Source organism: Sclerotinia sclerotiorum, genomic scaffold (genome assembly GCF_000146945.2).
Source record: "Sclerotinia sclerotiorum 1980 UF-70 scaffold_16 genomic scaffold, whole genome shotgun sequence".
Classification (NCBI taxonomy): Eukaryota; Fungi; Ascomycota; class Leotiomycetes; order Helotiales; family Sclerotiniaceae; genus Sclerotinia; species Sclerotinia sclerotiorum.
Window position 1 is genome coordinate 144,395 of NW_001820820.1, and position 27,547 is coordinate 171,941.

Here is a 27,547-nt window from a genome sequence, read left to right on the forward strand (position 1 = left end):
TCAGCAATTGACCCTCAATTCCTCATTTCTTTCTTAAAAGTCGAGGTTTGCGTATATCCTACCGATATCGAGACTGCCCTTCCATTTCGAAGCATTCTTCTTCGGATTCGTATGCGCGGGTGGGCTTAAGGTGTGCGTTGAGCTTCAAGCCTTTTGGGTGCATAGCTTAGCTACTCTTCCTAGAGATGTCTGCCGTATGTTGTATCCTCTTAATCTTGCCCAAAACCTAGTTTAAACGCTGATTCTTCTTTTGTTATAGTCTAGGAATGACGTTCTCTCGCCCAAATATGGCCCCAAAGTTCTGCAAATCAGGGAGCTTCTCGCACAACCTGTGGTAGCGGCATTCTGCGCCGGTGGAGTGGCAGGTGCTGTATCTAGAACAGTTGTGTCGCCCCTTGAACGACTCAAGATTCTCTTCCAAATACAAAGTGTAGGACGAGAAGAATACAAGATGTCCGTAGGAAAGGGGCTCATGAAGATGTGGAAAGAGGAAGGATGGCGCGGGCTCATGAGGGGTAATGGCACCAATTGCATTCGAATCGTCCCCTATTCCGCTGTCCAGTTTGGAAGTTATAATTTCTACAAAAAGGTGAGAGCCCAAAGATTACTCGACTTTTTACTGTTTCTCTAGCAGTTGGACTTTTCGAGTATTTCTAAAGCAGAAGAAACATTTGCATCAAAAGAAAATTACTGATTGCCTGCGCTTCTATAGTTCTTTGAGACCTCTCCAGGCGCAGACTTAAATTCTTTTAGACGTCTCATTTGCGGCGGGGCCGCTGGAATTACCTCCGTGTTCTTTACATATCCTCTTGACATTGTGCGCACCAGATTATCTATTCAATCTGCGTCTTTCGCGGCTTTGGGTCAACACAGTGCTAAGCTACCAGGCATGTTTGCTACGTTGAAGACGATGTACAGGACAGAAGGGGGCATTCTTGCATTATATAGAGGGATTATACCCACTGTCGCCGGCGTTGCGCCGTACGTAAGTGTGAACCTTTTGGTTGTTTGGTTATTGAAATTGTAGTGCTAACTAAGCAATAAGGTTGGTCTAAACTTCATGACTTATGAGCTTGTACGAAAGCATTTCACTCCGGAGGGAGACAAGAATCCCAATGCAGGACGGAAATTAGCAGCTGGAGCTATATCCGGCGCAGTAGCACAAACATGCACATATCCATTGTGAGTGTTTACATTAATGTCTGACTGAATTTAAAATTAATACTCTTTAGTGATGTTCTTCGACGTCGTTTCCAGATTAACACCATGTCTGGTATGGGATACCAGTACAAATCAATTTTCCATGCTGTCCGAAGTATTATTGCACAAGAAGGCCTCGTCGGCATGTACAAAGGGATTGTACCCAATTTGCTCAAGGTTGCCCCGAGTATGGCGAGTAGTTGGCTCAGTTTCGAGATGACCAGGGATTTCCTACTGACATTGAGAGCCGACGAAGCCGATTTGTGAGCCTGGGAAAAGCCGCCTGGTGATTCTCAAAATTAGGGTGGGTTTTGGATGGGCGTATTAAAGGTCAAGGCTTTGTATATGAAGGCGGCGCAGACCAGGGTCAGTGGATTGCATTTGGTTAGGCATCTGGGTAGGCATATGGGAGCAGGCGTTATTTTGTAAAAAGACACAGACAAGATTCTTCAGACCAAGTCCTATCAATCGACGATAGTAGGAGAATAGATGTGCTAGGAAATTGGGGCGAGTTTACGATAACAATCGGCAAATTCGAATGTGTATGAACATAAAAGTTGTGGCAGATAGTTTCATGAGGTTTTAGACATCTCTACCTCATTGGATTGAGGTGATTACTTTTACAATAGCTATACTGAAATTTTGAATATATAGATATTGATCCATTTATTCGACTAATCATAAACATCTAGCAGATAGTTGTGAATCAAGGAACGCTATATAATATTTCGACTGCAACTCTAGTATCTACTGTGCATTATCTGAGACTTTGAGTTTCGATACATCATGCTCATAATATCCTGTTCATAGAGAAAACTTCCCCATGTGGCCCAAAATAGAACGCCCTTTCTATATATAAATAACTAAAATTAAAATATGAGAATCTGATTTCCCGTCTGAACTTGCAATCTCGGAGATACCTGGAACTGTGTACTGTCACGTGATATTTGTTAAGACGTTTGCACATATAAGGCAGCAACCAGTTTTAGCCGTCCACGTCTGATTCAAAGAACTTTACCTTACCTAATAAAGTAGCCTTCCCAGGTTAACATCTTGTCTCTCGTCTTCCCAAAGCTTGCCCAGTTCTATTCTTTCTTTTCCCACAACCAGATCTATCCGTCAACACTTACACATCAAACTTGATAGCATTTACCTCATTGTCGTGCACCAGGTCTCATAATACGTATCGGTCAACTCTTGTCAACTCTTGAGTAGCAAAGAGGTCATATTTGATTGGTCTTCCTCATCATCTTTCTCATTAACAAAATGTCTCGTGGTGGTACAACACTCTATGTCACCGTATGCGCTCCACCTCCACAACTTCTACGCTCAACACCAAAAGCCACTTTTAGATACTTGTATTAGAGCTCCAACAATGTACTGACATCTTTTCTATAGGGCTTCGGAGCTGGAATCCGTGCTCGCGATCTTGCCTACGAATTCGAACGGTATGTCAGCCAAAAATCGATATCTCGATGATCATCCTTGATTGCGATGATCCATTTTCCCATCCTCGTCCATCCTCGTCCCTTAATCCGTCGAGACTTCGCTGTCATTTTCGTCGCATATACTATCCCCTCTGCCCAATCCTCCACGTTCGATCGAGCGGTCGCACAACGATACGAACAATTTATATTCCCACATTTGTCTCGCGAGAAAAAGTTCGAATTGCGGCGGATCGATTATTATTTACTATACATATCTTATATATCTCTTACTTTCATCCATATATCTGTCCAATATTTCCCTCTTCGATAGTACGTTGAGTCTAACCTTATCCTCGTAGCTATGGCCGTTTGGTCCGCTGTGATATCCCAGCTCCTCGAACCGCCGCATCTCGTCTGTAAGTTAAGCCTAAATCCCGTTGGCAACTACACTAATATAGTTGACACGTAAAGTAGGTTTGCTTTCGTTGAGTATGAGTCCCGTCGCGATGCAGATGATGCCTACCATGAAATGCACAACAAGCGAATTGGTCGGGATGATTTGTTGAAGATTGAAGTAAGTCTTCATGACATCACCTACACACCTCGAATTCTAAAGCATATTTAGTGGGCCCGCACACCTCCCTCGGCTTCTTGGCGATTCGATACTGGTGAGGACCGTCCAGCCCGTCGTGATGGAGGTAGAGATAGCGGGAGAGAACGTGGTGGAGGTAGCCGCCGTTCTCCTCGACGTCGTTCAAACTCTCCCCGACGTGGCCGTGGCGACTACACTCCCCGTAAGGATGACCGAGATCGCCGGGACCGGGACTACGACAGACGAGACCGTGACCGAGCCGATCGCTCACGCAGCCCAGATGATCGGTAAGCAAATGCACAGAGGTTAAAAATCGGGTGGAAGCTTACACTTCATGTTTAGGGACCGTGAGATCAAGGAAGAACGTGATGATACCCGTGAACCCGGAGCCAATGGAGATGACAGGAAAGGTGAATTTACACTTACACTACCAATACGCCTGTTCTAATTCGTCTGATAACCACCAGTTACCATGGATTCTCCTCCACCAGCGCATGATGAACTGGACACCGCCGAGTAAACAGGTCCTTCCCCACTTGAGGCCTTGTATGCGGCAGGGAAAAAGTTTATTATGTCTTTTGGCTGCTGATATTTCCTTCTTTGCCTGAATTTACCATTGTGTTTCTAGATCGATTCCCCGAGACCTCCCAACTTGAGCCAGGATTGGACCGGCCACAGCAACAGAATTTCACCTCCCCCTTTTAGGTCAGCAGCGGCATATTATTGTGGTCATAATTTTGCATGGGTAGTTACTAGTATTAAAAATTCCAAATTGAGCACATAATTCACACAAAAATACATCATCTCATCAACGTTTGAAACAAGAGCGACAACATCGTGATTCTGTCCTTATAACAACTGGGTATATTTTAAGATATGCTCTCTCATGTCTGTGATTTGGACTAACTATAGCAAAATCGGCACCTTAGGGGACAAGACAAGGCCTATTCCATAGGTGCGTGCGTGCGTGCATCCGTTTGTCCTATCTAGAAAGAATGAAAAAAGTTATATTTTCCGACAGTAAGCTTAATCTTGTATTATACATCATATAATATTATATAACATCATCATATCATATCATACCATATTGAATAGTATGCTATGTAAATTCCTAATATATGTTCCTATCTCATGCGCCCTGTTTAGTTATGGATTAGATTAGATGGTGATATCCTATCCTATCCTATCCTATTTCATGTTCACATATCTGTTCCCCCTCCGCTCCCTCCCCACCTTTTCCCGTCTAGGGGTTGAATATGAGTAGGTATCTATAGACTAGATGAGACGCGATACGATGCATTTACTTCGTTTTCACTCTAATCATTCTTTATGTTGTTTTTTTGGTTATTTTTTGCTTTTCCGCTTGCTGCTACTATCGCTTGTATTGTTTAAACGAGCGACCGTTCGATGGCGCGAGAGGAGTTGTCCGATGAGGAAATGTGATACGTCTTCGTCGGCCCTATGTGTTGTTAGAATTTGATAGTTTTCTTTCCTCAAAGCTTTCTCCAACGATAGAAGGGGTAGATAAAAGTTCATGACATACCAATATGAAAGATGGCTAGCAATCGTGTTGATCGGGTTGAAATCAAGTACGCTTCTGTGACTAATTAGCATTGACTTTTTTTTTTATAAAAAAAAGTGCCGGGCGGGGGATTCTTGGAACCTACTCCTGAATACTGAAATCCACCCTGCCATTTTGATTCAATGCCCTAACCTTCATTTCCTCCCTCCTCAATTTCTTCGCTCTCTCCTCCACCTCAGCCCGATCAGAATCCGGCATATCAGTCCTTCTCCTCTTCTGGAATCCCGCATACAACGTCTCGATCTCATCATCGATCAAAGTAGGCGCCGTACCCATTCCATCTCTATCGGCTGCAGCTGTGTCTTCAGCGAGCTGTCTCATCTTTTCAGTTGTGTGTTCTCTTTGCAGCGTAGGATGGTCGGGAATGACTCCTGCTGTTATATTGGTTCCTGCCCCTGCGGATTGTCCCTTGGTGTTTGATGAATTTGACGCTTGCATCCTTTCGACATCTTCGCCTGTGAGTCCGAGACTGCGGTTGAGGAGACTACTTGCAATGCCAGAGCTCAGACTAGACCATAATCCACTAACACTTTGTCCTACTTTTGCACCAATGCCTGTGATTCCTTGGTTCATATTTGCACCAAAGATACCTTTCTTGGTATAAGGTAGTAGCTGAGGCTTCATGGATGACATCGCAGGAGCAATTAAAGGCTCAAGTCTATAACTAATCGGATCTGTTGGATGGAAGATGTTGTACAACCGGGCACATTTAGGGCTAGAAATCGAGTATGGCAATCCTGTCGTGCTAGATATATGTTCTCCTGACGAAAAGCCCGCACCAGAACCAGTCGCCAGGAAAGGATCTTGCATCGAGTCCATATCCATGGGACTTTCTGCCGGCAGCGATTCCGTACGATTTCTAGCAGCAATAGTTCTTCCTTTCAACATCTGGAACAATCCTATAGGACTTCCCAGACAATAGAAATCCTCCACTTCAAAATCAAATTCGAGACTCTTACCATGTGACTTGGTAGATGGAACAGAACGACTTTTGTAATGCGAAGAACTGGCACTGCGTGATTTAGTTTCTCTCTGATGACAAAGGATATCAAACAAAATCGCCGATCCTAAAGAGTGTCCAATCAAGCTAACCTTCCCCGAAAACTCTGGATTGCGTTCTCGGAAAAGATTGTAAATCCGATTTGCCTCGGTAAGAACGATACTGCTGATGTGTTCTCTGTAAGCACTCTGATACAGTAAAATGTCAAGAGCAAGATCGGTGATGAGAGAGCGAACAAATGGCACACCCTCCACTGTAATATCATCAAGGCTTGGATATTCTTCCTCTTCCCCAAAGGCATCACCAAGATCATGCTCTTTACGATTCTGCCTGACGCCTTTGCGAGGAAAGTCAAGCAAGTGACGCCAGCAGATAGGGAGAACTTGAACACGGCAATTCTTGGGAAGTTTATCAATCTCCCCGTTTAGAGCCTGCAAATCGGCCGAGTTTCCGTATACGGTTTTGAGCGTTTGGCGGAGAGCGTTTACGTCATGGACGAAATTAACACTTTCAGTCCTATTGAACATTAACAAATTAAACGACAATTACTCTCATTACCAAAAGACATATCTACAATTGAGAAATTCAGAAATGAAAATCGATTTGCAAACTGTCCCAGCTGATTTCGCATCATTGACTTATCTTCGGAAGCAAACTTTCTTCTAAAGAATGCCACTAAAGCCCACCAATTCTTTGGTATTGACTATTGTAGAAATTATAGGAACTTAAAACAGTGTGCAATATACCTCTGAAGATTGATATTTCCACCACATAGAGCCGATAAGAACGACCAGTCGAGAGACAAATAGTAAATGAAACAAAAATAAGAATTTGACTACATACCTCATACCTAAGCGTTGACCGATACCATGTGTTACCAGAATAAGATGTTGAATATTGCGCCCTTGATTCTCATCATCTCGATCATTATAATCATTTTGGATCTCTTTCTCATCACGTTTCCTCTCAGCTTCAGCTTCTGCATCCGCACCTATAGAGTTTAGCTTATTGTAAGCCGCTTCCCGAAGCTCGCTACTCTTGTCTTCTGGCAAAGCTTCGGAGTTACTTGTGCTGGGAGGTGCAGATCGTCGTTTCAGTAACTTTTGTTGACGCTCGTCAAGCTGCAGATACTCTGGGGTGCTTGAAGTAACGGCAGCAGCACTAGTAGGTGTCTTCGGTCCCTTGTCTTTATCGGTAGCTGATGTGTCTTTCGTTTTGCCTGGCTCCGAATATCCACGAACGACCTTCACACCCCCTAAGTAGCCTCCACCTGCAAACTTTTGATAAACGGTGCTACTGACCCGTGACATGATGTTATCAGTCGAGATCCAGGCCACATGATCATCTTGATAAGTGACAACAGAGTTCATGTGTGTTCCGAATAAACGATGAGTCTGAGGTTGATGAGGTGGCGATGAGTCCTTTAGTACACTGCCATCATCAGATCCATGCTGTGGTATTTTCAAATTTTCGGCTGAGCCTTTCGGAGTCACGGAGGGAGAGCCATTACGGTTCGTCCCTCCGAAAGCACCACTACGCGCTAACGATCTCGGTTCCTCTCCCGGTTTAACAGACAATGGTCTAACAGTATTTTTCTCTGGAGGTTTAGGATAACGAAAAGGTTTAACTTTCAGATATCCTTCCTCTAGCTGTGTGGCCAAATTTTCCTCACAAGGTTTGAGGACTGAACCCTCTTGATAAAACCAGCTACCTCTGCGAACATCAAATATCGCGCCAAGCCAATATACTGGTGAGAGCTCTCTCTTCTCAATATCGACATCAAATAAAAAGTCCTCTTGAACCGGAACTTTGATTCCCCTATCAGCCTCCTCATTATTCCCAGCTTCATTAATACTTGTGTTCGCCTTCTGACCCGCGCTTCCAGAGGTGTGTTCCCAATTGCCACTCTGTGACTTCTGCCGTGGATCTGTACCATTACCATAGTCCTCGACAAGCTTCTGGTATGCAGCTTCTATTGCGCGGGAATCGTGCTCTGAGAAAGTAACAAACTTTTTGGGAGGGGCTGCCGGTTTGGTTTCTTCTTGCTCGGTCTTGAGGAGCTTCGGTTTCCTCTTGGGGATCTATAGCGGTAAGCTTATGAACACCAATGTTCTAGAAAAAGACACCTACATCAACAGCATGAAACCATCTTGGATTCAACGGAGGGCAATCGGGAGGGTAATTTTTAGTGCTCCATCCATGCCAATGATTCGTACTGTGGTCCCCACCATGTTGATTTTTTAATCCTGAGCCTTCTCCAGGAAACGTAGGCGTTGTAGCTTTAGGTGTAGATGCTCGAGAACCTCCCCATGGTGAGATTGATTCTACTGCCGCGGATAGATATGATCTCTCTAGTGGTTTTGGCTTGTTCCCAGGCGCAGACTCCATTTTCTTGTCATTGGCTCGCCATAGGGCGTCAATTACGCCTGAGGATCTGATCCAGTTGAGGGCAGAATATGATAATGGAAGTCGACGGTTCTTGGGAAGGTGCTTGGGTACTATTCTAACTTGGTGAAAGAGATGGTTCATAGAGTAAGCCAATGTATGCCAAATTGTTTGGGAGGGTTGATGCTGTGTTATGCGGTAATTGCCGATCCGGACATATTAAATAGAAATGGGGTATCTGTACATTATATTATTGATATCGCTCGGACCTTAGTATAGAATTTTTGAACGGTATGAAGTGTCCTCTCGATATCCCGTGGGTCGATCTATCTTGTTGATGAAGCATATTATCGCTCGTGGTGAAGCTGTTTTTGAAATGTTAAGTTGGGATAGGTAAGTATGTATAGCATCGTAAATAACGGTGATAAAGATGCATGCAACAGATGCAATTCACAACATGGTTTATTATGACGATGCTTTCGGCTTATCCCGTCAATATGGTTCAGGCTTTGTGACCCCACTACCTGGTGTACCGATCTCAGTACCGGTCTCAGTACCTACTCCGTGCATCTGCATAGGTACTAGCTTGACCCTATCATCTGATATTGAGACACATCAAAACACTCAGACCATGAACTCCTTTACTCTTCTTGAATTTTAGACCCATATTGTATATATACACATGCTGACGTGCGCTCTATAAGGTATAGTCTATGAATCGCCCTTTTACTGCTGTAGCAAAGCTTTCCCCCATGCCGTGATATCAAAGTCGAGAGATTCCTAAAACGCCCGCTAATAACCCACATGCCAAATAGTAAATAGTATCGAACGTACAAAAGCTAAAGCAGGTATCTAGATGATCAAATAGAGACTACACAAAAGACTCGGTCCCGTGAATATACCTATCCAGAACAGCACATTACCCAAAATCTTTTTACCTTTCATCCACTTCGTTTGACTCATTATGGTCAGCGGAATCTGGCACATTTGTAGAACCAGGAGATATCCACGAAGTTTCTTGAAAATACACCACATGACAAGCTCATGTACGCATGAGCTCAAGAAGAAAGTAATGAGGGTGGCCGTCTTCTTGTTGACCTTCAAACTCGAGATTGAGGAGTGGTAAACGTGTCGCAGGAGGAAATTGTGAACTGGCCGATTCCAATCGCGTGCGAATTGATCCCAAGAAACAGAATTCCACCAGGCCTCATAGAAACCTCGGTCGGCGTAGCAGGTTAACTCAGCAAGAAGGTTGAGTATGCATTCCCAAATTACATACCACGTCTGACAGAAGATTAGTGGAGGTAGCTAGAATTTTGATGCGTTACAACTTACTAGAATGTACTCGGCAAGGAAAGGGAAGGCTAGATCGCTAACAATCCCCGGGAAATTAAGGAGGCGTTCGTAAGGTGTCATATCTGATTCTTTCATCCTGATCGTCTGAACTACGATAGGATAGATATAGGTTTGCGAAATTAAATTCATGACAATCAAGAGACCAACCGTCGCAATGGCTTTCTCGGCAACGTTATACCAGTCGATGTTATCGGATCGAGGATATTCCAACTCATAGACCAAAGTTGGGAGAACGATGTACTCGTAATGGTTGGCTAAAGTGAGATTACTTGGGTACTGATTTTTGCTGGCCGTACATTTCCCTTCCAGTTCTTTGCTCAAAAAATCGATTTCCCATTTAAGAATTCGCGCAAACGTCTGGATTTGATCAAGGTCAAGTGGCTCACAGGAATCGACTGCAGCTGCTACTTGATCGATAGTAGATTCCATAATAGAAAGTGTTCGCTGGGAGATTCTCTGATGAACGTCATGAGAGGTTGGCCTGGCGTCTAGATACGAGGTAGATAATGAGGCAACGGCGGGTGTTGTCGCAGAAGGTGTCTGCACTGGCGAAATACTTTCCAGCTGTTTTAATTTACGCTGAAGTTTTAAACGACTCTGATATTCCTCAGATAGGTAACCATTGTAAAAAGCATAAGAATGTTGTTTCATCATCATGACGAGTCCGTGGAGAACGAAAAAGACCTGCCCAAAGAGATGCTGTAAGCGAATCTGAACAGGAATTGCAAGAGAAGATGAGCATTTTTTGGGATAGTCTGAGAGTCTTAGGACCTCAGACCACTTGTAGAAGGATTAGTTTAATATCTTGGTCACTTACGGTGTGTGTCCATGGCCACTCGCGAAACAATGTCCAGCTCACCACTAGAGCGAGGTATAATAGTTCCCATGCCTATAATGAGTCACGTTCAGTAAAGAGATTCTTTTCTTATAGATTAGTCAAGGAGTAGACCTACACTTTGAATAATCCAGCCTTCTCTATTCCAGCTAATATATCCTCGATGTATAAATTTTTGTAGGATAAGTCCAAACCCCGTAGAAAAGCACATTACACCATCGGACAGACCAAGAACTATGACATCCCGGTGGAACATCATTTCCATAATTTCATTCGTTCCAAGTATATTTCCATGAGTTCGCCAATTTGCGAAGGCAAGTTGGAGTACAAAAACGACGAACGCCAGCCAAGCTAATGTTAGAAACCCATGGAAAGGCGATTCAGCAATAATGTTATTGTGCCGATCAAAAGCAGTGAACTTTTTAGTGAATACCACTGTTCAAGTTAATTAGCAATATATTCTCCCTGCACAATTCCCCTCTGAAACACTTTCGGCCTAAAATATTCAAGATTGGGAACAACTTACGGTCACTAAACTTGCTTTTATGCTTTGGCTGTCCTGGCTTTTTGTCTTGAGAATAATGCGCGACAGTATCTTTCAGAAGATCTCGTAGTTCAGCATCATCTGTCTCGAAAGTATAATGCCTTCCCCCGCCCTTTTGGAGCTTCTTGAGAGTCACCGGAATGTTTTTGCGCTTTGCCACGCCCTTCCGCGATTGTTGGAACGGAATCTTCAATTCCGCATACACTGTCTGTGGAATGGTAATCTCTGTCGCCGTTCCGGTATCTGTATCGAGGCCTCCGCCCTTCCCCCCTGTAATGATGGACATCGGATCTGGTTTCAAGGTATCATAGTCTTCCAAACTATCACTCTCCGATACATCCAAAGAATCTCGTCGGTTCCTGGCGACCGTTTCTAACGCTATTTTCAAAGACGATGAATATTTAGGGTCAGTTGAAGGCTTTTGCGTTCGTTTTGAATTCGGTATATTGACGCCATTTTCCTTCGATTTTCCAACTACGGAAGGTCGTACTGGATGTTCTGAATTAGAGGAAGGGACTGTCGTCATGAGAGGTAGCGCAGTCGTGGATGCCATTCTGGTCATCTTGTGAAGCTACTGAGAGAAAGCGTGTTGAAGATGAGTGAAGGTTATCTATTTTGTTCATGTATCGGGGGATCTCAATTGAAGAACAAGAGAGAATTTTTACTGCTATGATAGTGTTAGCCTGAAACCTTCTCCGAATTTCCTGTGGTATGGCATCAAACTCACTCAATCGTCCAAACATGGGACACACAACGACGGCGAACTTCTGGTTAACACTGTTTTCGGGCACTGCTTTTTATTCGTGCCTCAATAGCCGGTATAGACCAGACCTTGGTCGCAATGGTCTATCGCAAGTGTGGGAGCTGGCAATACTGTAGCCGTCTGATACATTAAGACGCTGCGAAGTATATCGTCTTTAAATGAAGGTTAATGCACAGAGTTGAAATGCCTGGTATCTTGAAGAAGGCGATATATGGGGACTGAATATGTGCGATTAAATGCGGTTTCCATGCAGGTACAAAATTTAAATATTGATGAGAAATCAAGGGGAAAAGATGACGAAGGTTGAGTAATATTTTGAAAGAAGGTTTATTGTATCGGTGCCTTTGGAACGATAGCTTTCTTTGGGATTCAGGCACGCAATTTGGCAATAATAACAATCAGGATGGAAATGTCGGAAAGGAAAAGGAACAATCTAAATACCTTATCTGGATTATATATATGATCTGTACGACCATCAATCATATCATGTAAGAAATAACAGTTTTCGCTGTCGCGCGCACTTCCCTGACTCTCCGAATCGTGTGTTTGATTATCACGTCCTACCTCTTACATGAGACCTTTCTACCTACCAGGTACTGCTATGCCTTTTTTGTTTGTATGTACTGCTGGGAACTGAGGGGCACGATATAGCTTGGCATATCGCATTCGCACATTAAGAAGGCCGAAGACCATTTGCTCCCGAGGTCGTTGAACATAATTGTGATAGCCTTTCATGACTGCCGCTATGAAATCGAATCATGTAGGTTCAGATCGTCTGTTCGAATAGGGATTAGGAAGCAGAAACTCAGTCCGTAGAAGGGATTAAGGAATCTTCGGAAGTACTAAGTAAAACTTGAGGCCTAGGTGAGCATGTGGAGTCACAAAATGACGTAGATTTTACTCAGTTCTAAATTCTTAGTGTTGAAATTTATAATTTTTCGTACCTACCGCATGTCCGCATCCGAGCGCATTATTATTCCATTGTCATGTCAAAATTTGAGCCACTACTCTACCGATATTTTGCCGCTTCAGCCCTGTCTAGCCCCCGTCCTGCATCGATGATGTCGGGCAGAAATTATGAGTTCTCAACGATGTCGCATTCGTCACATACCGTAAAATCGGGTACAGTCTCGAAAGATTTCGGCTCACGGCATTTGTCAAATCCCTATGCGGACGAAAGTAATGCCGGTTTGCCTGATATTTTCAATGCAGCAAGTTGTGCTTATGTATGGCCACCTAATCAAGCAAAAATCTGTAGCTGCAATAATACTGCCAATCAATGAATCTATGAGGTAGGCGGTCTAATATTTGTCCGACCGGATTAATTCGAATGCCAAGAGCGCGAGATTATGTGGTTATGTGGTAACACAGTTAACAGCGCAACCCAATCTTACTACTTCTGTAAAGAGTCCATAACATCTATATCCATATCATTGCATTTTGCTATTCATACACCGTACAACACATCAGGGCAGATTCGCCGACAGTAATTCTGTCAAGAGAACATTGCCTGTACTTCTCGCCAAATCGCTTGCCAACCGTCCTTCAGCATCCCGAAGATTCCGGATATCTTTCCCATCGGCAGTATCGCGTTCTACTCCCATTGCCTCTGCCATTTGGCTGATTTGCTCGGGGAAGATGTTTGTTGAAAGAGTCGAAGCGAGCCACAACAAGAGCCAGATGACTTCCTCCTGTCCCTTTTCAACGGCCACGTGCAAACCACTTTTCATTCCATCTAAAGGATCCTGATAACGGAGGATCGGCTTGGCCGATATTCCTTCTCCATCCTCATCATCGTCTACAGCACTCAGTAGGTCGTTAATTCCGAAGATATCTCCTTCCGCACACATTGTCATGAATGCTCGAGCGGGACGTGCTTTCGGGTGTTCGTCGAGATAGGCTTCCTCAGTAATAAGAGGCAAGATGTCAAGGTCTTCTTGAATGCCTCCTTCGTTGTGGTATCTAGTGGGGACCCGAGTTCCAGACACGGATGTTGAGGATGAAGCTATTGAAGATGCAATTGACTTATCACACGACGGGCAATTGAGCTTATTCACAATTTGAGGAGATTCATCCAAAAGACATTGCCTGCGTCAAAATCAGTAAGTTTGATCTGCTTTTTAACTGACGAGATATGTGACAAATCTAGTTAAGCTTGACATGCTCAAATGAAAGCATAGAACGACTCATGAAGTAAGAGATTGTCTCTCAGGGATTAATAGGAAAATCAAAAAGAGTTTGCCTTGGCTAGAAGATATGAGAAAGGCGAATGATGTCTGTTTTGAGAAACATGCCCTTGCCTGTTTCCTAAATCTCTATGGTATAACTGCATCTAATTGATACATAAACCTCGCGAAGAACTATCCTCGAACTGGCGTCCATACAGGCAATTTGTTCGACATAAACACCGGCTCTGAACACTAGAGAATTATTATGCAAGGCAAGTGGAAAATAATCTCAAGTGGTCGTATGGAGAATAACCAATATATATGCTTTCTTACCAATGCATGTGACACCCGCAAATCAACTGAAGGTCGTCTGGAACGCTTCCTAGAGAAGAGCTTCCACCTTCAAACTGGTCCTCATCTGGGTCGAGCTGGACAGTTAAACTTTCCGAGCATAGTTTACAGATATCCATCTTCGTACAAATAAAGGAAAAATAGATTTAACTTGTTATAGCTTTGTTAAGGAATTGTTATGTGGTTGTGTTTTGGGAGAGAAAAGTCTTGAGGAACGGGTTGAAATTCTTATAGCGGGGTGAGAGCAAAAAAAGTCATATCTAAAAATTTTCTTATCGTACGTAGGTAGGTATGGGATGTGTGAATTTGCTCGGCTTTGTAGTCTTCTAAACTACCACCACACAACACAACATCATGTCATAATGGGAAATCTAAATCTCAATAAAAATAAGACAAGCACTGTTTTGCTTTTCAAAAAGGAACAACCATACATAGTGTTTGTATCCCATGTTACCCTCTAACTGTGCAAGAAGATGGCGGCATTAATATTCTATACCCCGAGACCTCTGTCTATGTTCTACCATTCGCATTTTCTACCAATGCTTTCTACTAACCATATGCCCACTCTCCTTACTTGGTACTTAAGTATTTTGTATGTGATGCCGTCGCTACCATGGGTCCCGGCTGGCCATCGACAAGCTTACTGATTTTAATCGTGGTAAAAGCAATTGATCGTCCAACCTTCGACGCGGTTGCCTCAATATTCAAGACATCTCCAACATGAGCGGTTCCAATATAACTAATGTGAATGTCTATGCTTGCGCCAGACTTTTCCAGTCCATGAGAAGCAATAGCAAGACCCCCAGACCAGTCGACCAAACTAGCACTCACAGCGCCGTGGATAGTACCTCGAGAATTGACATGATTGCTTCCCATAGTCAAGCGGGAAACAACTAGACCTTTTGTAGCCGATACAATTTCAACATCTGCGAGAAGGAAGTCGTAGATGGGACTGTTTCCTTTCATGTTATCCCATACTTTTTTGACGTGGATTAATTCTTCTGTTGAATTGTCCATTGCGATGCGATCCATTGTCGATAATCAGTTGCCTTGAATGCGGCGAAGGGTAGTCGTCAGCAATGGCGAAAATGAAATGTGCGTACACGCGTATAGAAAAGTAAAGTCTTTGTGTTTCGCATGGCGTGCATGAATGGTCGTATTAGGATAGATGGATGTACAATTACCTGCTTTAGAACTCAAGGATGCGAAATTGGAAATGTGCAACTGTACCCAAGAATATCAAGGAAGTTGGTAGAAGCCTGAGAACCTTGAAGACCTTGAGATCCAGAATGCACAGAACGGAGGATGGTCAATTATCAGCTGAAAGTCCGAAATTACTAAGGGCCGGTGTACGGTTACGGTGTACGAAGTACAAAGTACAAAGTTACGAGTGCGAGACTGGTGGACGGCCGCCCAAGAAAGCAGAAAAACGTCAGCGGGGTTGGGTTTGGGCTGTGCATCGCATCACATCAGTTTGCATTGAGGCATAATTTGAACTCGAAAATCTCCCATTAAGATAAAAGTTTAAATCTTGAAAGAATCCAACATTTATTTCTTTCTCTTGCTTCTCTTCTCCTTCTTCCCTCTACTCAACTCTGACAAAGAATATCTGCCTTCTTGACATTTCTCACGATTATTCCGTGGTTTACAGCTTCTTGCGCCGGCATCATTATTTATAGTGGCATCACTGGGAGGGGTATCCACAGCTACCTAATACCGATAGGTACCTCAACCTGCCTCCTGAATTACAAAACCAAGAACTCAAGTCTTTTCGACTGCGAAAGTTAAGACCCAAATAACAATTCGCAAATATGAATATTATCAAGTTGCAGAGGTATGTAAATATTCTAATAGTCCTATTAATTAGACAAGCCCACCTTTGTCTAACCTTCTTACTTTATAGGAAGTATCCTCAATTTGCGCAAGATGAGATCTTTGGTCTCCAAGATGCCTTCCGCAAGCTCGACGTGGATGACAAGGGATATATTGATGAGGCTACTGCTATCAAAGCTACACAAGGGAGCGAAAGACAGCCTTACGATGTTGTAAGGCAGGCTTTAAAAGAGGTCGATCTTGACTCGTCTAGAAGAGTTGAGCTAGAGGATTATGTAGGAGTAAGTTTAGGCAAACATCTATTTAGCACATTGACGAATATTGACTAATTACCTTCAAGCTTATCTCCAAGCTACGGGTTTCGTCACCAGCACAGCAGCGCATGTCAACCGGTCCACAGAGTCCTGCTCGTGGAATAGTATCTCAACAAACCGGAGGGGGGGCAAGCGGACATGCCTCAAAGGCAAGCATCAGTGGCCGTATTCAAGTCCAAGGATCTTCATCGAACGTTACCCATACCATCAATGAGGATGAGCGAACAGAATTTACCCGTCATATCAACGCAGTCTTGGCAGGCGACGCAGATATCGGCTCGCGTCTGCCATTTCCCACAGATACCTTTGAGATGTTCGATGAGTGTAAGGATGGTCTAGTATTAGCCAAGTTGATCAACGACAGTGTGCCAGATACTATTGATGAGCGTGTGCTAAACCGCCCCGGAAAGAAGATCAAGACCCTCAACGCATTCCATATGACTGAGAACAATAACATTGTTATCGAATCTGCGAAGGGTATTGGTTGTTCGGTGGTCAACATTGGCAGTGGAGATATCATAGAAGTCCGAGAACATTTGATTTTGGGTCTAATTTGGCAAATTATCCGAAGAGGTCTGTTGAACAAGATCGATATCAAGCTTCACCCAGAGTTGTATAGGCTCTTGGAGGAAGACGAGACATTGGAACAATTCTTGAGATTACCTCCCGAGCAAATCTTACTTAGATGGGTCAACTATCATTTGAAAGCTGCGAATTGGCCACGAAGGTAGGACTAATCTTAAGGTAGTCAGAACTTGCTAACATTCTATCAGAGTTACGAACTTTTCTAGCGATGTGAAGGATGCTGAAAATTACACTGTTCTCCTAGCTCAGATTGCGCCAGAGTGTTGCGATCGTGGACCATTACAAACAGGCGACCTTTTGCAGAGAGCGGAGCAGGTTTTACAGAACGCAGATAAACTTGACTGCCGAAAGTTCCTTACGCCTAGTTCTCTTGTAGCTGGAAACCCCAAATTAAACTTGGCTTTTGTTGCCAATCTCTTCAATACCCGTCCAGCGCTAGATCCGATCACGGAAGAAGAGAAAGCCCAGGTTGATGATTTCGATGCAGAAGGCGAGAGAGAAGCAAGAGTTTTCACTCTCTGGTTGAACAGTCTCGATGTGCAACCTGCTGTGAATTCCTTATACGAAGACCTCAAAGACGGCACCATCATCCTACAGGCATACGACAAAGTTATCAAGGGTTCCGTCAATTGGCGCCATGTGAACAAGGTGCCTGCCGGTGGAGAAATGTCGAGATTCAAGGCCCTAGAGAACACAAACTACGCTATCGAACTTGGGAAACAAAACCGTTTCTCATTAGTCGGTGTTCAAGGAGCTGATATTTACGATGGTCAACGAACTCTTACACTCGGTCTCGTTTGGCAATTGATGCGCAGAGATATTTCCGAGACCCTCACAGCCCTTGCTCAACGTCTCGGAAAGCGTGAAATTTCAGATGCAGAAATGATCAAATGGGCCAATAACATGTCACAGAAGGGAGGCAAGAGCTCTACTATCCGCTCTTTCAAGGATCAATCGATTGGAAGTGGTGTCTTCCTTCTTGATGTTTTGAATGGAATGAAGAGCAGTTACGTAGATTACGATCTCGTGACACCAGGGACAAATGAGGATGATGCTTACATGAACGCCAAGTTGAGTATCAGTATCGCAAGAAAGATGGGTGCGACAATTTGGTTGGTGCCAGAGGATATCTGCCAAGTGAGAAGTCGCTTGGTGACTACTTTCATTGGTAAGTTTAGATTTTCTTTTTCTTTTGCACCTTGTGATACTTCAAAATAAGAGTTCTAACATATTTCTAGGTTCCCTGATGGCTACATATGAGAAGATGCAGTAAATTGGTTGTATGGTTGACGGGTGGGCGGATTGATGCATGACGGCGATGACGGATAGCGTGATGGTTGAAAGTGCGGGCGAGGCGAATCAATGGCTGTAGGACATAGAAAAGCATTGGTATTTTCATTATGTGAGAGAAAGGGGTGGATTATTGACTATTTGATTGAGAAAGCGTTTTCATGAAGAGTACCAAAAACAACAAATACCACATACAGCATTGCATTTCAACAATACAACAAACAGGATGGATCTAATGACTGCGAAATATAACGCGCTTATGCTAATGCTGATGCTAATATAACATATGTACGGAGTACATACACATATATACCACAACCCCGCTGTCATCAATCAATCAATCAACCAAGTACAGTAGTTGTAGTAGTAAGTACCTCACAAACCTAAGCCTGCAAAGCCATCTCCTCCCTACTAGCATAACTACCCCCCTTCCACGCAGCCCTCGGATCCCACCTCTCACCCACCTCCCTCTTCTCACCTACTCTCCCCCATCCCCCACCACCAGGCGTATGAATAATAATCCTCTCGCCCTTCTGCATTGCTGCTGTATTTTTTCCTCCGAGATTGATTCTTCTTTCTTCGTATTGTTTCTCTTCTTCTTCTATCTCTTTTCTATGCTTATCCTTATCCGCAGAGGCACTCTGTAACAATAAATCCGATCTTCCCCTATCAGTACACTCTACCTTCCTCACCCAAATATTAAGACCGCATTTCGCGTCCTCACCGCCCTCAAGTCCATACGGTTTGTACACCCTCCTTTCGCTTAGAATAGAAACTTGCACTGGGATTCTAAACTCGATATCGCGCACGACGCCATCACCACCCCTATGTTTACCATTCCCTCCACTACCAGCCCTGAGCGAGAATTCCCGCAACAGAACCGGATAGCGTCGCTCGAATACTTCCGCGTCTGTGATGCGCGTATTCGTCATGTGGGTGTGAACACCGCTTGTTCCATCCCAATTTCTTCCTGCTCCGCTGCCCCCGGCAATCGTCTCGTAGTATCCAAAACCGCGGACGTGTTTTTGGCCGTCGACGTTGCCGCCGAAGCCGAAGGTGAGGTTGTTGCAGTCGCCTTGGGAGGCGGCGCATGCGCGGAAGGCTTTGAGAATTACGTCTGTGACGCGTTGCGAGGTGAGGACGTTGCCGCCTACGACGGCGGCTTTGTCCGAGGGGGAGAGGAAGGATTTAGGAGGGATGAGGACGGTGATTGGTTTGAGACATCCTTGGTTTAGGGGTATGTCTTCGCTTATTAGGCTGCGGAGACAGTAGATTATTGCGCTGTAGGTTACAGCTTGGGGTGCGTTGGTATTTCCTTGAATTGTGTTAGACAATATGGAAATTATCTAAGGTTTCTGAGGAGTGCTTACCGTATACTTCTGGACCTGTTCCTTCAAAGTCGAAAATAGCTTCTCCTTTATCGGCATCAATGGTGATTTTCAATTGGATCGGGCTACCATCATCCATATAATCGATTGCCGATAAATCTTGACCTTCAAATCGCTTGCTAACATCCTTCAAGAGATTTCTCACGCTGAGTTCTGCATTGTTCTGAATATTAACCATGTAGAAGTTCACCACATCCTCACCATACTCCTCGATCAAAGCACTGATGAGGTTGATTCCCTTCATATTGCTAGAAATCTGAGCTTTGAGATCGGAGATGTTATCTGCTAAGCATCGGGTACCACTGCATCCTTGGTGTTGTGCAGGTTCGTCAAGAAGAAGCTGAGTTATTCTTTCCTCATTGAAGCGACCTGCGCTGACGAGTTTCTCCGACTTGATTGCAGCTCCTTCCTGGTATAATTCTCTTGAATGTGGAGGCATACTACCAGGAAGGATACCACCGATATCAGCATGATGAGCTCTGGCAGCGACGTAGAAAAGAATCTTGTCACCGGCGGTGTTGAAGGCAGGAGTAATGACGGTAATGTCTGGAAGATGCGTTCCTCCATATTCAGGATGATTGGATACTATGACGTCTCCTTTGACAAGCTTTCCTTTCCATATTTCAGCTTGTCGCTTAACACAGGTAGACATTGAACCCAGATGGACTGGAAGATGTGGCGCATTAGCTACCAGTCCTCCAGTAGAGTCAAACAATGCACATGAATAGTCAAGTCTCTCCTTGACATTCGTGCTGACACTAGTTTTTTGAAGAGCTCTACCCATTTGCTCAGCAATGGCCATAAATCTGTGAGCAAAGATACTGAGCATGATAGGATCTACTGATTCTGTTCCATCTTTCGCCGAGGGTCTGGAAATCATTAACAAACAGTTCGATTCGCATAGAACATTGGCCAAAACTTACTTGTCTTTGCCTTGATTTTCACCAATGTTAATGACTACGTGCGTCTCAATTACCAATGCAGTTGCATTTGGAGTGATAACAATGGTTTGTGTTCCATCCGCAAGAATTGCCGGTCCCTTGATTCGATCACCAACATCAAGATCTTCCAGTTTGTAGATAGGGGTATCTTGTCGGCCCCCTTCAAAATAGACTTGAGATCTCTTGTACTCTTTCTTGCCAGTCTCAACATCACTAGGTTTAATCTCCTTTAATTGCTGATCAACAGTCTTTTCAAGTCCCTCAAAACTCTTTCCAATACCACGAACTCGGACATCATCCACAATGATATCTCTGTCGGGTAAAGTGAAGCCGAATTCTTGTTGATGCTGCTTGATAAAAGCTTTTCCGTAAGCCCATTCATCACCACCAAATTCCGCTACATCTTGCTTCTCCGGCTTCACAACCATCAACGCAGATTCAGTTCCGCGGTATCTCATATTCAGATATTCCTCGTGAACAATAGAGTTATCCTGGAAGCCCTGTGCCTTTAGAGCATCGGTTGACTTTTGTTTGAGCTCTTCTATTTTATTTTTCAAGTAAGCGCGTGATTTCCCATCATCACTCCATACCTTGGACTCTGGCTCCTGTTTCTCGTCCACTACATCAGCCAAAGCCATACCATACGCTGATAGTACGGATGAATAGCGATGAACAAGTATTTGACGAATTCCCAAGCTCTCAGCAATGGCAACCGCATGCTGTCCACCAGCACCACCAAAGGTTGCTAGACGGTGCTTGGACGTATCATGACCCTTTGCTTCCGTCATGGATCTAATAGGTCGGGTCATTGCTTCATTCGCAACAGTTAAGAATCCATGAGCAACCTCATCAGCAGTCATGTTCTTGCCCATTTCCCTGTTAATTTGCTCGGCTAATTCCTGAAGTAGCCTCTCACTCGCCGTAACATCAAGGCCTTCATCTTCATTTTTTCCAAAGATCTTTGGAAAGAAATCAGGAACAAGTCTACCCAGGAAGAGATTCGCATCGGTCACTGCAGCTGGACCTCCTTTGCGATAGCATGCAGGCCCTGGGTGTGCACCGGCTGATTCTGGTCCAACAACAAATAAACCATTCTTGAAAAATAAACGAGAACCACCACCCGCAGCTACGGTATTGATGTCGAGTTGAGGAGACTGGATAGTCACACCGGCTGTAGTGGTCTCAAATACATGCTCGTATCTTCCTGAACCATATCGAGAAACATCGGTAGAAGTACCACCCATATCGAAACCAATTACTGGTATTTTAGTCTCAGGATCATATGATGTAAGTGCATATCCAACAACTCCACCAGCTGGTCCGGACAGAATTGCTTTAAGACCAGAGAAATTGTCCACATCTACCAGGCCACCATCGCTTTGCATAAATTCGCACCGGGCCCCTTTAGCTCCCTTTTCATTTTTTACACTTTCCGCTCCAAGACCGCCCTCAAATCCTTTGGAAAAGCCAGCTATATATTTTTTGATTGCTGGTGTTAAGTATGCATCCGCGCATGCTGACGTGGCTCTCGGAACCAATTTAATCATAGGCATCAGTTCATGACTGAGAGATACATGCTCAAATCCGATCTCTTTCGCAATTTTACCAACCAAGGCTTCATGATCAGGGAAGGTATAGCCATGCATCAAACAAACTGCTATACTCTTGATACCTTTATCGAACACCTCCTGCAACTGCGATCGAATAGTTTGCTCTTCCGGACGCTGCAAAATGCGTACCGCTTCGGAAGATAAACCCTGCACCAGATTCTGATCTTGTGCACCGCCGGGTTCAACCTTGGTGATATTTCGTTCCGGATCTTCAGCGTAATCTTCCAAGGTAACCCGTTCATCAATCTCCACTACATGTTCGTACAAAACGTCTGGTTTCTTGATCGCTAGATCAAAAATCTTGGGTCTTGATTGATTGCCAATTCCCAGGCAGTCTTTAAACCCCTTAGTGACCACCATAGCGATCTTTTCACCTTTTCTTTCCAGCAATGCGTTCGTAGCTACCGTGGTTCCCATTCGAATGGATTCAATTTCTGACGTATCTAAAGTTTCTCCACGAGGGATATCTTTGTTGAGAAATTTGGACATGAGCCGCCTGATACCTTCCAGAGGGGCATCATCGTAATTGGAAGGGTCCTCAGATAGAAGCTTGATAATCACATCATCTTCCATCTTCCCTGTGCCTGGATTTCCCACACAGTCGGTGAAGGTTCCACCACGCTGTACTTATTGTTAGTATACTATTGTGGAATTCGAATGTCTAGTATAATTAAGACGATATTCATGCACTTAATGTTCAAATGCCTGAGCCTCCATCTCCGGAAAAGAGTAGGCTGATTGTAATCTTCCTTCTAAAGTACCACAGACTAGTGAAAAACAAAAGTATGATAGAAAAATATTCCACGTACATCAATGGCAATTCTAATTCCCCCTCGCTCATGTTTTTGTTCACCCATCTTAAATGAGTGAGTGTATTGGAAGATTGTGAGAGATGTAAGATCTTACGATTGGATAGAACAAGAGAATGGCAAGAAAGTATATATCACAAATCTCCAGACAGACCGTCAAATGATATAAAAAAGGGTGTCAAAGTATATTCATCCACAAGAACTTGGGTCACTGGTACAGATGAATCATATATATCAAAATCCAGAGCGGCGTTTGCACTCCGCAGTGGGAGACGGTGTTGAGATTCCGATGATGAACAATCAAACATTGTCATTGATTAGTAAATAAATTTCTTATCTCTTATCGGGAATGAGGTGAGGGGCATTGAGGGGCTCTCTTCAATATTTGGATTACATCACAACAATTACACGCAAACCTTTTGTTAATTGCTTCTCCTCGTGTCGACTTGTCTTTTTGGGTGAATGTGTATTAGCTAATATTGTTAGCTGTTAGAGGAAGCGGAGGAAGTTTATCATATGTTAGACACCTCATTGCCAACCAGGACTTGTATGTGTAGGTATGCTGTCCCTTCACCAAATCCACCCCGCACTGTCCTCTCCAGATTATTTTAACACTATGTATCATGGCTCTTTCGGCTTAAATATTGGTACATAGTATTTTATAGAATCTAAAATATAATTTCAATATTCAATCATGGAATAAATGCATCTATCTTCCTGGACGGGACCCGAAGCTGGCTGACTCGAGGTTGTTTATTATGACCATGACCATCATGATAGCTTCAAGCCCAAATCAATGAAAAGGCAAGGAGACTATGCATTTAGTAATGGGAACTGATGCCAATTATTCGCTTGACCAGCTTGCGATATAGGAGTCTCTTAGGGATGGAGGGATGTATGATTGGTGCAGAAGATAGTATTGTCCAAAATGTATTTAGCACTGATGCACATACGCACACACACATATATGTGCACATAGGAGAGTCACCCTGGAAAGCTTCTTTCTGTATATCTGATCTGTAAGCTCATACATAAACAGGCAGGAAGTCTCATGGATTAAAAATCCGTATATCGATCATTGGTTTTCACAAGAAAAGCTTACAATAAACCACCAACATCTGAGAACCTCGTTTGAACCCATGACTCACGAATCAACCACCCTAGTGCTTTTAACGTTCTACTGAATCGATGCTTTACAAGCTTACCCCAAGAGCTTGTTTCAAGATGGCGAACCGGACGGTACAATAAGGCTTAGTTCTATAACGTAGGCCCTTCCATTCTGCGTGTATCATGAAACACTCGAGAAAAAAGCTCTAAAAAAGCAGAACTCGCCACAACCTCACACTGCACCATGTTGGCGGAATACAGTGTCGAGGTTTTTCAAGCCTAATATATATTAGCGTGTTGAATTGATCGTTGCTCAATTCACCCATGGCGTGAGCTCTCCAAAGCTAGAATTTCACACCATTTTCTAGGGTCTTTGCACACTACCTACCGACTGGATACCTACCCCATAAATCAGTATCCCCTTTCAACCGTAATAGCTACCAGCTTCAAAGGTGGACTGATTCATTTTATGCCATGTTCATGCATCGCCGCAGATTGAGCCCGACTTTGGAAAATATGTATCCAAACGAACGGGTAGAAGGAAGCCGATGAGGTAGAAGAAGATGAAACCGGAGAACAGACAATGGGGCCAAAGATATTGTTAATCGTTCGTAAGGATCAACAATCATGGTTAGATCGAGCCTTGCTTTATCTATTAGTACATCCTCATTGAGTAATAGAGTACTACGTCTCTAATGGTCGAATGATCGAGCCTTCTTTTCAAGGGCCGATCAAGAACATTGTGGCGTCCAGAACCCCAAGAAGGAGGTGGAAGATGATTCTTAGATTCTCGTCCGACCCGAGAAAGATCATTAGAAATTTTTAGGTCAAACAGTAATATATTTCCTAAGATCGACTGCGAACGAATCGAGTAATACAATCCGATTACTGTATTGTGGATGACATTTCATGGAAGGAGATACTCCTGTTATGTAGCTAGGTAAGGAACGAATCCTAATGTAACCAACAATCGGGCGAACTCTCCAGATAAGGGCAAGTCGTAAGAAGATTACACAATCCTTCTAGATCACACTAAATCGTAAGCTGTTTAATATATCTGGAGTACAACTGTTAGTAGATGTACCTTAACTTACCGTCATCATACGACATATCCGAAATGGGCCTGCTCCACAGACTTTGATTTTGTGTCCATGGTTTTCAAGAGTGTAACGAGAAACTGGTGATAGCTATGAAGAGCCTGCCTGTGATCAATGTAAATTCTAGAAACAAAAGTCAAGCCGAATAACCGACTGTACAGTAATGGCGTGGTTAAGCATCGGATGCGAACGATGGAAGTAGTATGTTGCGGCATTTGTATTATGTCGTGAGGAGACGTAGGATTCGGATTTGGGGGGAGAGAAGCTTGTTCCGAATTGTTGGTGGTTTCAATGCACTTAAGGAACAAGTTTAGGTGTCCAAAGTAGTATTCGAAACAACCTTCCTGTTAGAGGTGGATGAAAACTGTAGATGCGATTGAAGATAGATATTAATTTGTAAGCAAGTCATAGATCCTTCTTATGAATTTAGAAACGGTCATTGATTGAGTAGATCTCTTTTGTTACTCAGCTCAGCGTTGAGTGATTTAATAAGGCGTCGGAGAATTGCAAATGTCCATCACCAATCACCAATCACCCATCAAGCGGTTTACCCCTGAGATTTTGGGAGATTAGTAATTGTTCAAATTCAAACGACATCAAGCCATTGCCGCGATGAGCGTTATGAATTGGATCTTTTGATGATGAGATGAGCCTCGATAATCTGATATGCGGTATTTTAGTATAATGCGGATATCTACAGTCAATCTCCAAAGATAAGAGAGATTGATTGAGTCCCACCTGTAAGTGATAAATGCATGTAGATGTACAAATAATGTATGGATACATCAATACATATGCACAAAAATGTAGAGCGTAGCAATTTACACTCATGAACACACTCGATACCACGGATTTACATTCTTTGGTCGAGAAGTCCGTACTCTTTCCGGAGTAAAGTGGTACAGGCAAGACAAGACATGCACTGAACACTTTGAACAGAATCATCAGAACCAAGCTTTTATCCCCCAAGCATCTCCGCGAGAATGATCCAATAAGCCAGAGGGACCAAAATAACAAGGTTAGAATGCTAGACATATGAAGCAATTTGAGTGAGAACAGTTGTAAGAATAGTGAAGCTGGGAAATAAGCTGGGAATGGTTACGTCGTGCTGCACGTCTTTTCGAAAAGGGGAAGTTTTGAAAAAAGGTAGAAAGCTTTCAATCACTCACTCAGCCAAGACCTTTTTTGGTCCTCACGATCCCTGATTCGCATGGTGATGGCGATTCATCCTTGTTGTCCACATGCTTTCCCTTTTTCTTCCCTTGTCCATTATTATTCATAACCGTCATGGTCTACTTCCGTACCTTGCACACACATTTGGCACGGGTGAGCCCCAGTCTATCCACTTACTCCGTACTCTGTACTCAAATCATCGTTCGCAAGAGTCAAGATTTATTAATAAGAGTTTTTCCAGCAACTAAGCATTCTTATGAGTAGTCTAAGCAGTCTAAACAGTTTAAGCAGTCCAACCAGTCTAACCAGTCTAACCAGTCCAACCAGTCCAACCAGTCTAACCAGTCTAACCACCATCCGCTACAACCCACCCCAAAAAGAGTAAACCCCTTGCACCATGCACTTTACCATCCCGGGCCTTGTCCTGCACTATTTGGATCGCTTGGTACGATGAGAAACGCTGCGACCACTGCTAACCTCTGCTACCCACCACTGTTACCACCATACAATAATATCCATAATATCCATAATATCCCCATTTCCTTATCCAAATAATCAAAACTATTTCCCCATTTGAAATACGCACCCGCCGGAATGGAAAAGGGTGTGTGTGATGGAATTTAGACCACTTGCAGCTTCACTCTGAATTTTTTTACCAATTTTCTTGACCGACTTTCAACTTTGTTTACTTACTTACCTACTTACTCCAGTATTCACCCATTCAAGGTCAGGCAAGACTTTACGTTTTGGTTTCATGTATTTCTCTGATTCCCATTTTGGCTTCATCCATATCCTTCATTTCTTGCCCATATTTTATTTAAAACCTATTATTGGAATTTGATTTACATTTGGATGACGATATCTATCACTGCATGCGATTCATGTATGATATATGTCAATATTTATTAGGTACATTGCCTTAATTGATGTTACTGCCGCCAACCCGAAGCCGGTACCGGTATATGTACCCCTCCAACGATATCGTACAATAAACGCCTAAGCATATCTGACAGTGTACTGTCTGTCTCAAATAGAAGCATCTTGGAGTCAAGTGGGTTTGATCCAGAGAAACCTTTACAACTTATCAATATCTTATTGATTCCTATCATCATTCAATATACGTCCGAGTTGTGAAGGATAGGTTTTGTGGAAGTCGAACGGCGCGTCGCCATTAATTTGCAACAGCATTTCTTCACG

The 27,547-nt window shown here is 43.5% G+C and overlaps 11 protein-coding genes across 11 annotated transcripts; 5 read left to right on the forward strand and 6 right to left on the reverse strand.

Moving 5' to 3' along the window:
• Positions 1 to 185: 185 nt before the first annotated feature.
• Positions 186 to 1,467, forward strand: SS1G_10586 (hypothetical protein; the record flags this gene model as incomplete). Its single annotated transcript, XM_001588090.1, has 5 exons — positions 186 to 194; positions 260 to 589; positions 713 to 985; positions 1,046 to 1,182; positions 1,233 to 1,467. 5 exons carry the CDS (start codon positions 186 to 188, stop codon positions 1,465 to 1,467), a joined length of 984 nt encoding a protein of 327 aa, XP_001588140.1.
• A 999-nt stretch (positions 1,468 to 2,466) lies between these two features.
• SS1G_10587 (hypothetical protein) lies at positions 2,467 to 3,739 on the forward strand (the record flags this gene model as incomplete). The annotated part of the gene is made up of 7 exons (XM_001588091.1): positions 2,467 to 2,499; positions 2,599 to 2,648; positions 2,987 to 3,043; positions 3,102 to 3,201; positions 3,253 to 3,506; positions 3,562 to 3,629; positions 3,687 to 3,739. The coding sequence occupies 7 exons, from the start codon at positions 2,467 to 2,469 to the stop codon at positions 3,737 to 3,739; spliced, it is 615 nt and encodes a 204-aa protein (XP_001588141.1).
• Positions 3,740 to 4,563: 824 nt separating this feature from the next.
• SS1G_10588 (hypothetical protein) lies at positions 4,564 to 8,032 on the reverse strand (the record flags this gene model as incomplete). The annotated part of the gene is made up of 5 exons (XM_001588092.1): positions 4,564 to 4,678; positions 4,763 to 4,816; positions 4,887 to 6,317; positions 6,645 to 7,882; positions 8,018 to 8,032. The coding sequence occupies 5 exons, from the start codon at positions 8,030 to 8,032 to the stop codon at positions 4,564 to 4,566; spliced, it is 2,853 nt and encodes a 950-aa protein (XP_001588142.1).
• A 611-nt stretch (positions 8,033 to 8,643) lies between these two features.
• Positions 8,644 to 9,042, forward strand: SS1G_10589 (hypothetical protein; the record flags this gene model as incomplete). The annotated part of the gene is made up of 2 exons (XM_001588093.1): positions 8,644 to 8,750; positions 9,009 to 9,042. The coding sequence occupies 2 exons, from the start codon at positions 8,644 to 8,646 to the stop codon at positions 9,040 to 9,042; spliced, it is 141 nt and encodes a 46-aa protein (XP_001588143.1).
• Positions 9,043 to 9,494: 452 nt separating this feature from the next.
• SS1G_10590 (hypothetical protein) lies at positions 9,495 to 11,474 on the reverse strand (the record flags this gene model as incomplete). The annotated part of the gene is made up of 4 exons (XM_001588094.1): positions 9,495 to 10,226; positions 10,360 to 10,431; positions 10,592 to 10,812; positions 10,904 to 11,474. 4 exons carry the CDS (start codon positions 11,472 to 11,474, stop codon positions 9,495 to 9,497), a joined length of 1,596 nt encoding a protein of 531 aa, XP_001588144.1.
• Positions 11,475 to 13,150: 1,676 nt separating this feature from the next.
• Positions 13,151 to 13,534, reverse strand: SS1G_10591 (hypothetical protein; the record flags this gene model as incomplete). The annotated part of the gene is made up of 1 exon (XM_001588095.1): positions 13,151 to 13,534. One exon carries the CDS (start codon positions 13,532 to 13,534, stop codon positions 13,151 to 13,153), a length of 384 nt encoding a protein of 127 aa, XP_001588145.1.
• A 1,239-nt stretch (positions 13,535 to 14,773) lies between these two features.
• SS1G_10592 (hypothetical protein) lies at positions 14,774 to 15,220 on the reverse strand (the record flags this gene model as incomplete). The annotated part of the gene is made up of 1 exon (XM_001588096.1): positions 14,774 to 15,220. The coding sequence occupies one exon, from the start codon at positions 15,218 to 15,220 to the stop codon at positions 14,774 to 14,776; it is 447 nt and encodes a 148-aa protein (XP_001588146.1).
• Positions 15,221 to 15,492: 272 nt separating this feature from the next.
• SS1G_10593 (predicted protein) lies at positions 15,493 to 15,693 on the forward strand (the record flags this gene model as incomplete). The annotated part of the gene is made up of 1 exon (XM_001588097.1): positions 15,493 to 15,693. The coding sequence occupies one exon, from the start codon at positions 15,493 to 15,495 to the stop codon at positions 15,691 to 15,693; it is 201 nt and encodes a 66-aa protein (XP_001588147.1).
• A 321-nt stretch (positions 15,694 to 16,014) lies between these two features.
• Positions 16,015 to 18,208, forward strand: SS1G_10594 (conserved hypothetical protein; the record flags this gene model as incomplete). Its single annotated transcript, XM_001588098.1, has 5 exons — positions 16,015 to 16,037; positions 16,107 to 16,317; positions 16,377 to 17,077; positions 17,124 to 18,103; positions 18,174 to 18,208. 5 exons carry the CDS (start codon positions 16,015 to 16,017, stop codon positions 18,206 to 18,208), a joined length of 1,950 nt encoding a protein of 649 aa, XP_001588148.1.
• A 400-nt stretch (positions 18,209 to 18,608) lies between these two features.
• Positions 18,609 to 23,021, reverse strand: SS1G_10595 (hypothetical protein; the record flags this gene model as incomplete). The annotated part of the gene is made up of 4 exons (XM_001588099.1): positions 18,609 to 19,540; positions 19,596 to 20,482; positions 20,537 to 22,785; positions 22,974 to 23,021. 4 exons carry the CDS (start codon positions 23,019 to 23,021, stop codon positions 18,609 to 18,611), a joined length of 4,116 nt encoding a protein of 1,371 aa, XP_001588149.1.
• Positions 23,022 to 26,346: 3,325 nt separating this feature from the next.
• Positions 26,347 to 26,466, reverse strand: SS1G_10596 (predicted protein; the record flags this gene model as incomplete). Its single annotated transcript, XM_001588100.1, has 1 exon — positions 26,347 to 26,466. The coding sequence occupies one exon, from the start codon at positions 26,464 to 26,466 to the stop codon at positions 26,347 to 26,349; it is 120 nt and encodes a 39-aa protein (XP_001588150.1).
• Positions 26,467 to 27,547: the final 1,081 nt, after the last annotated feature.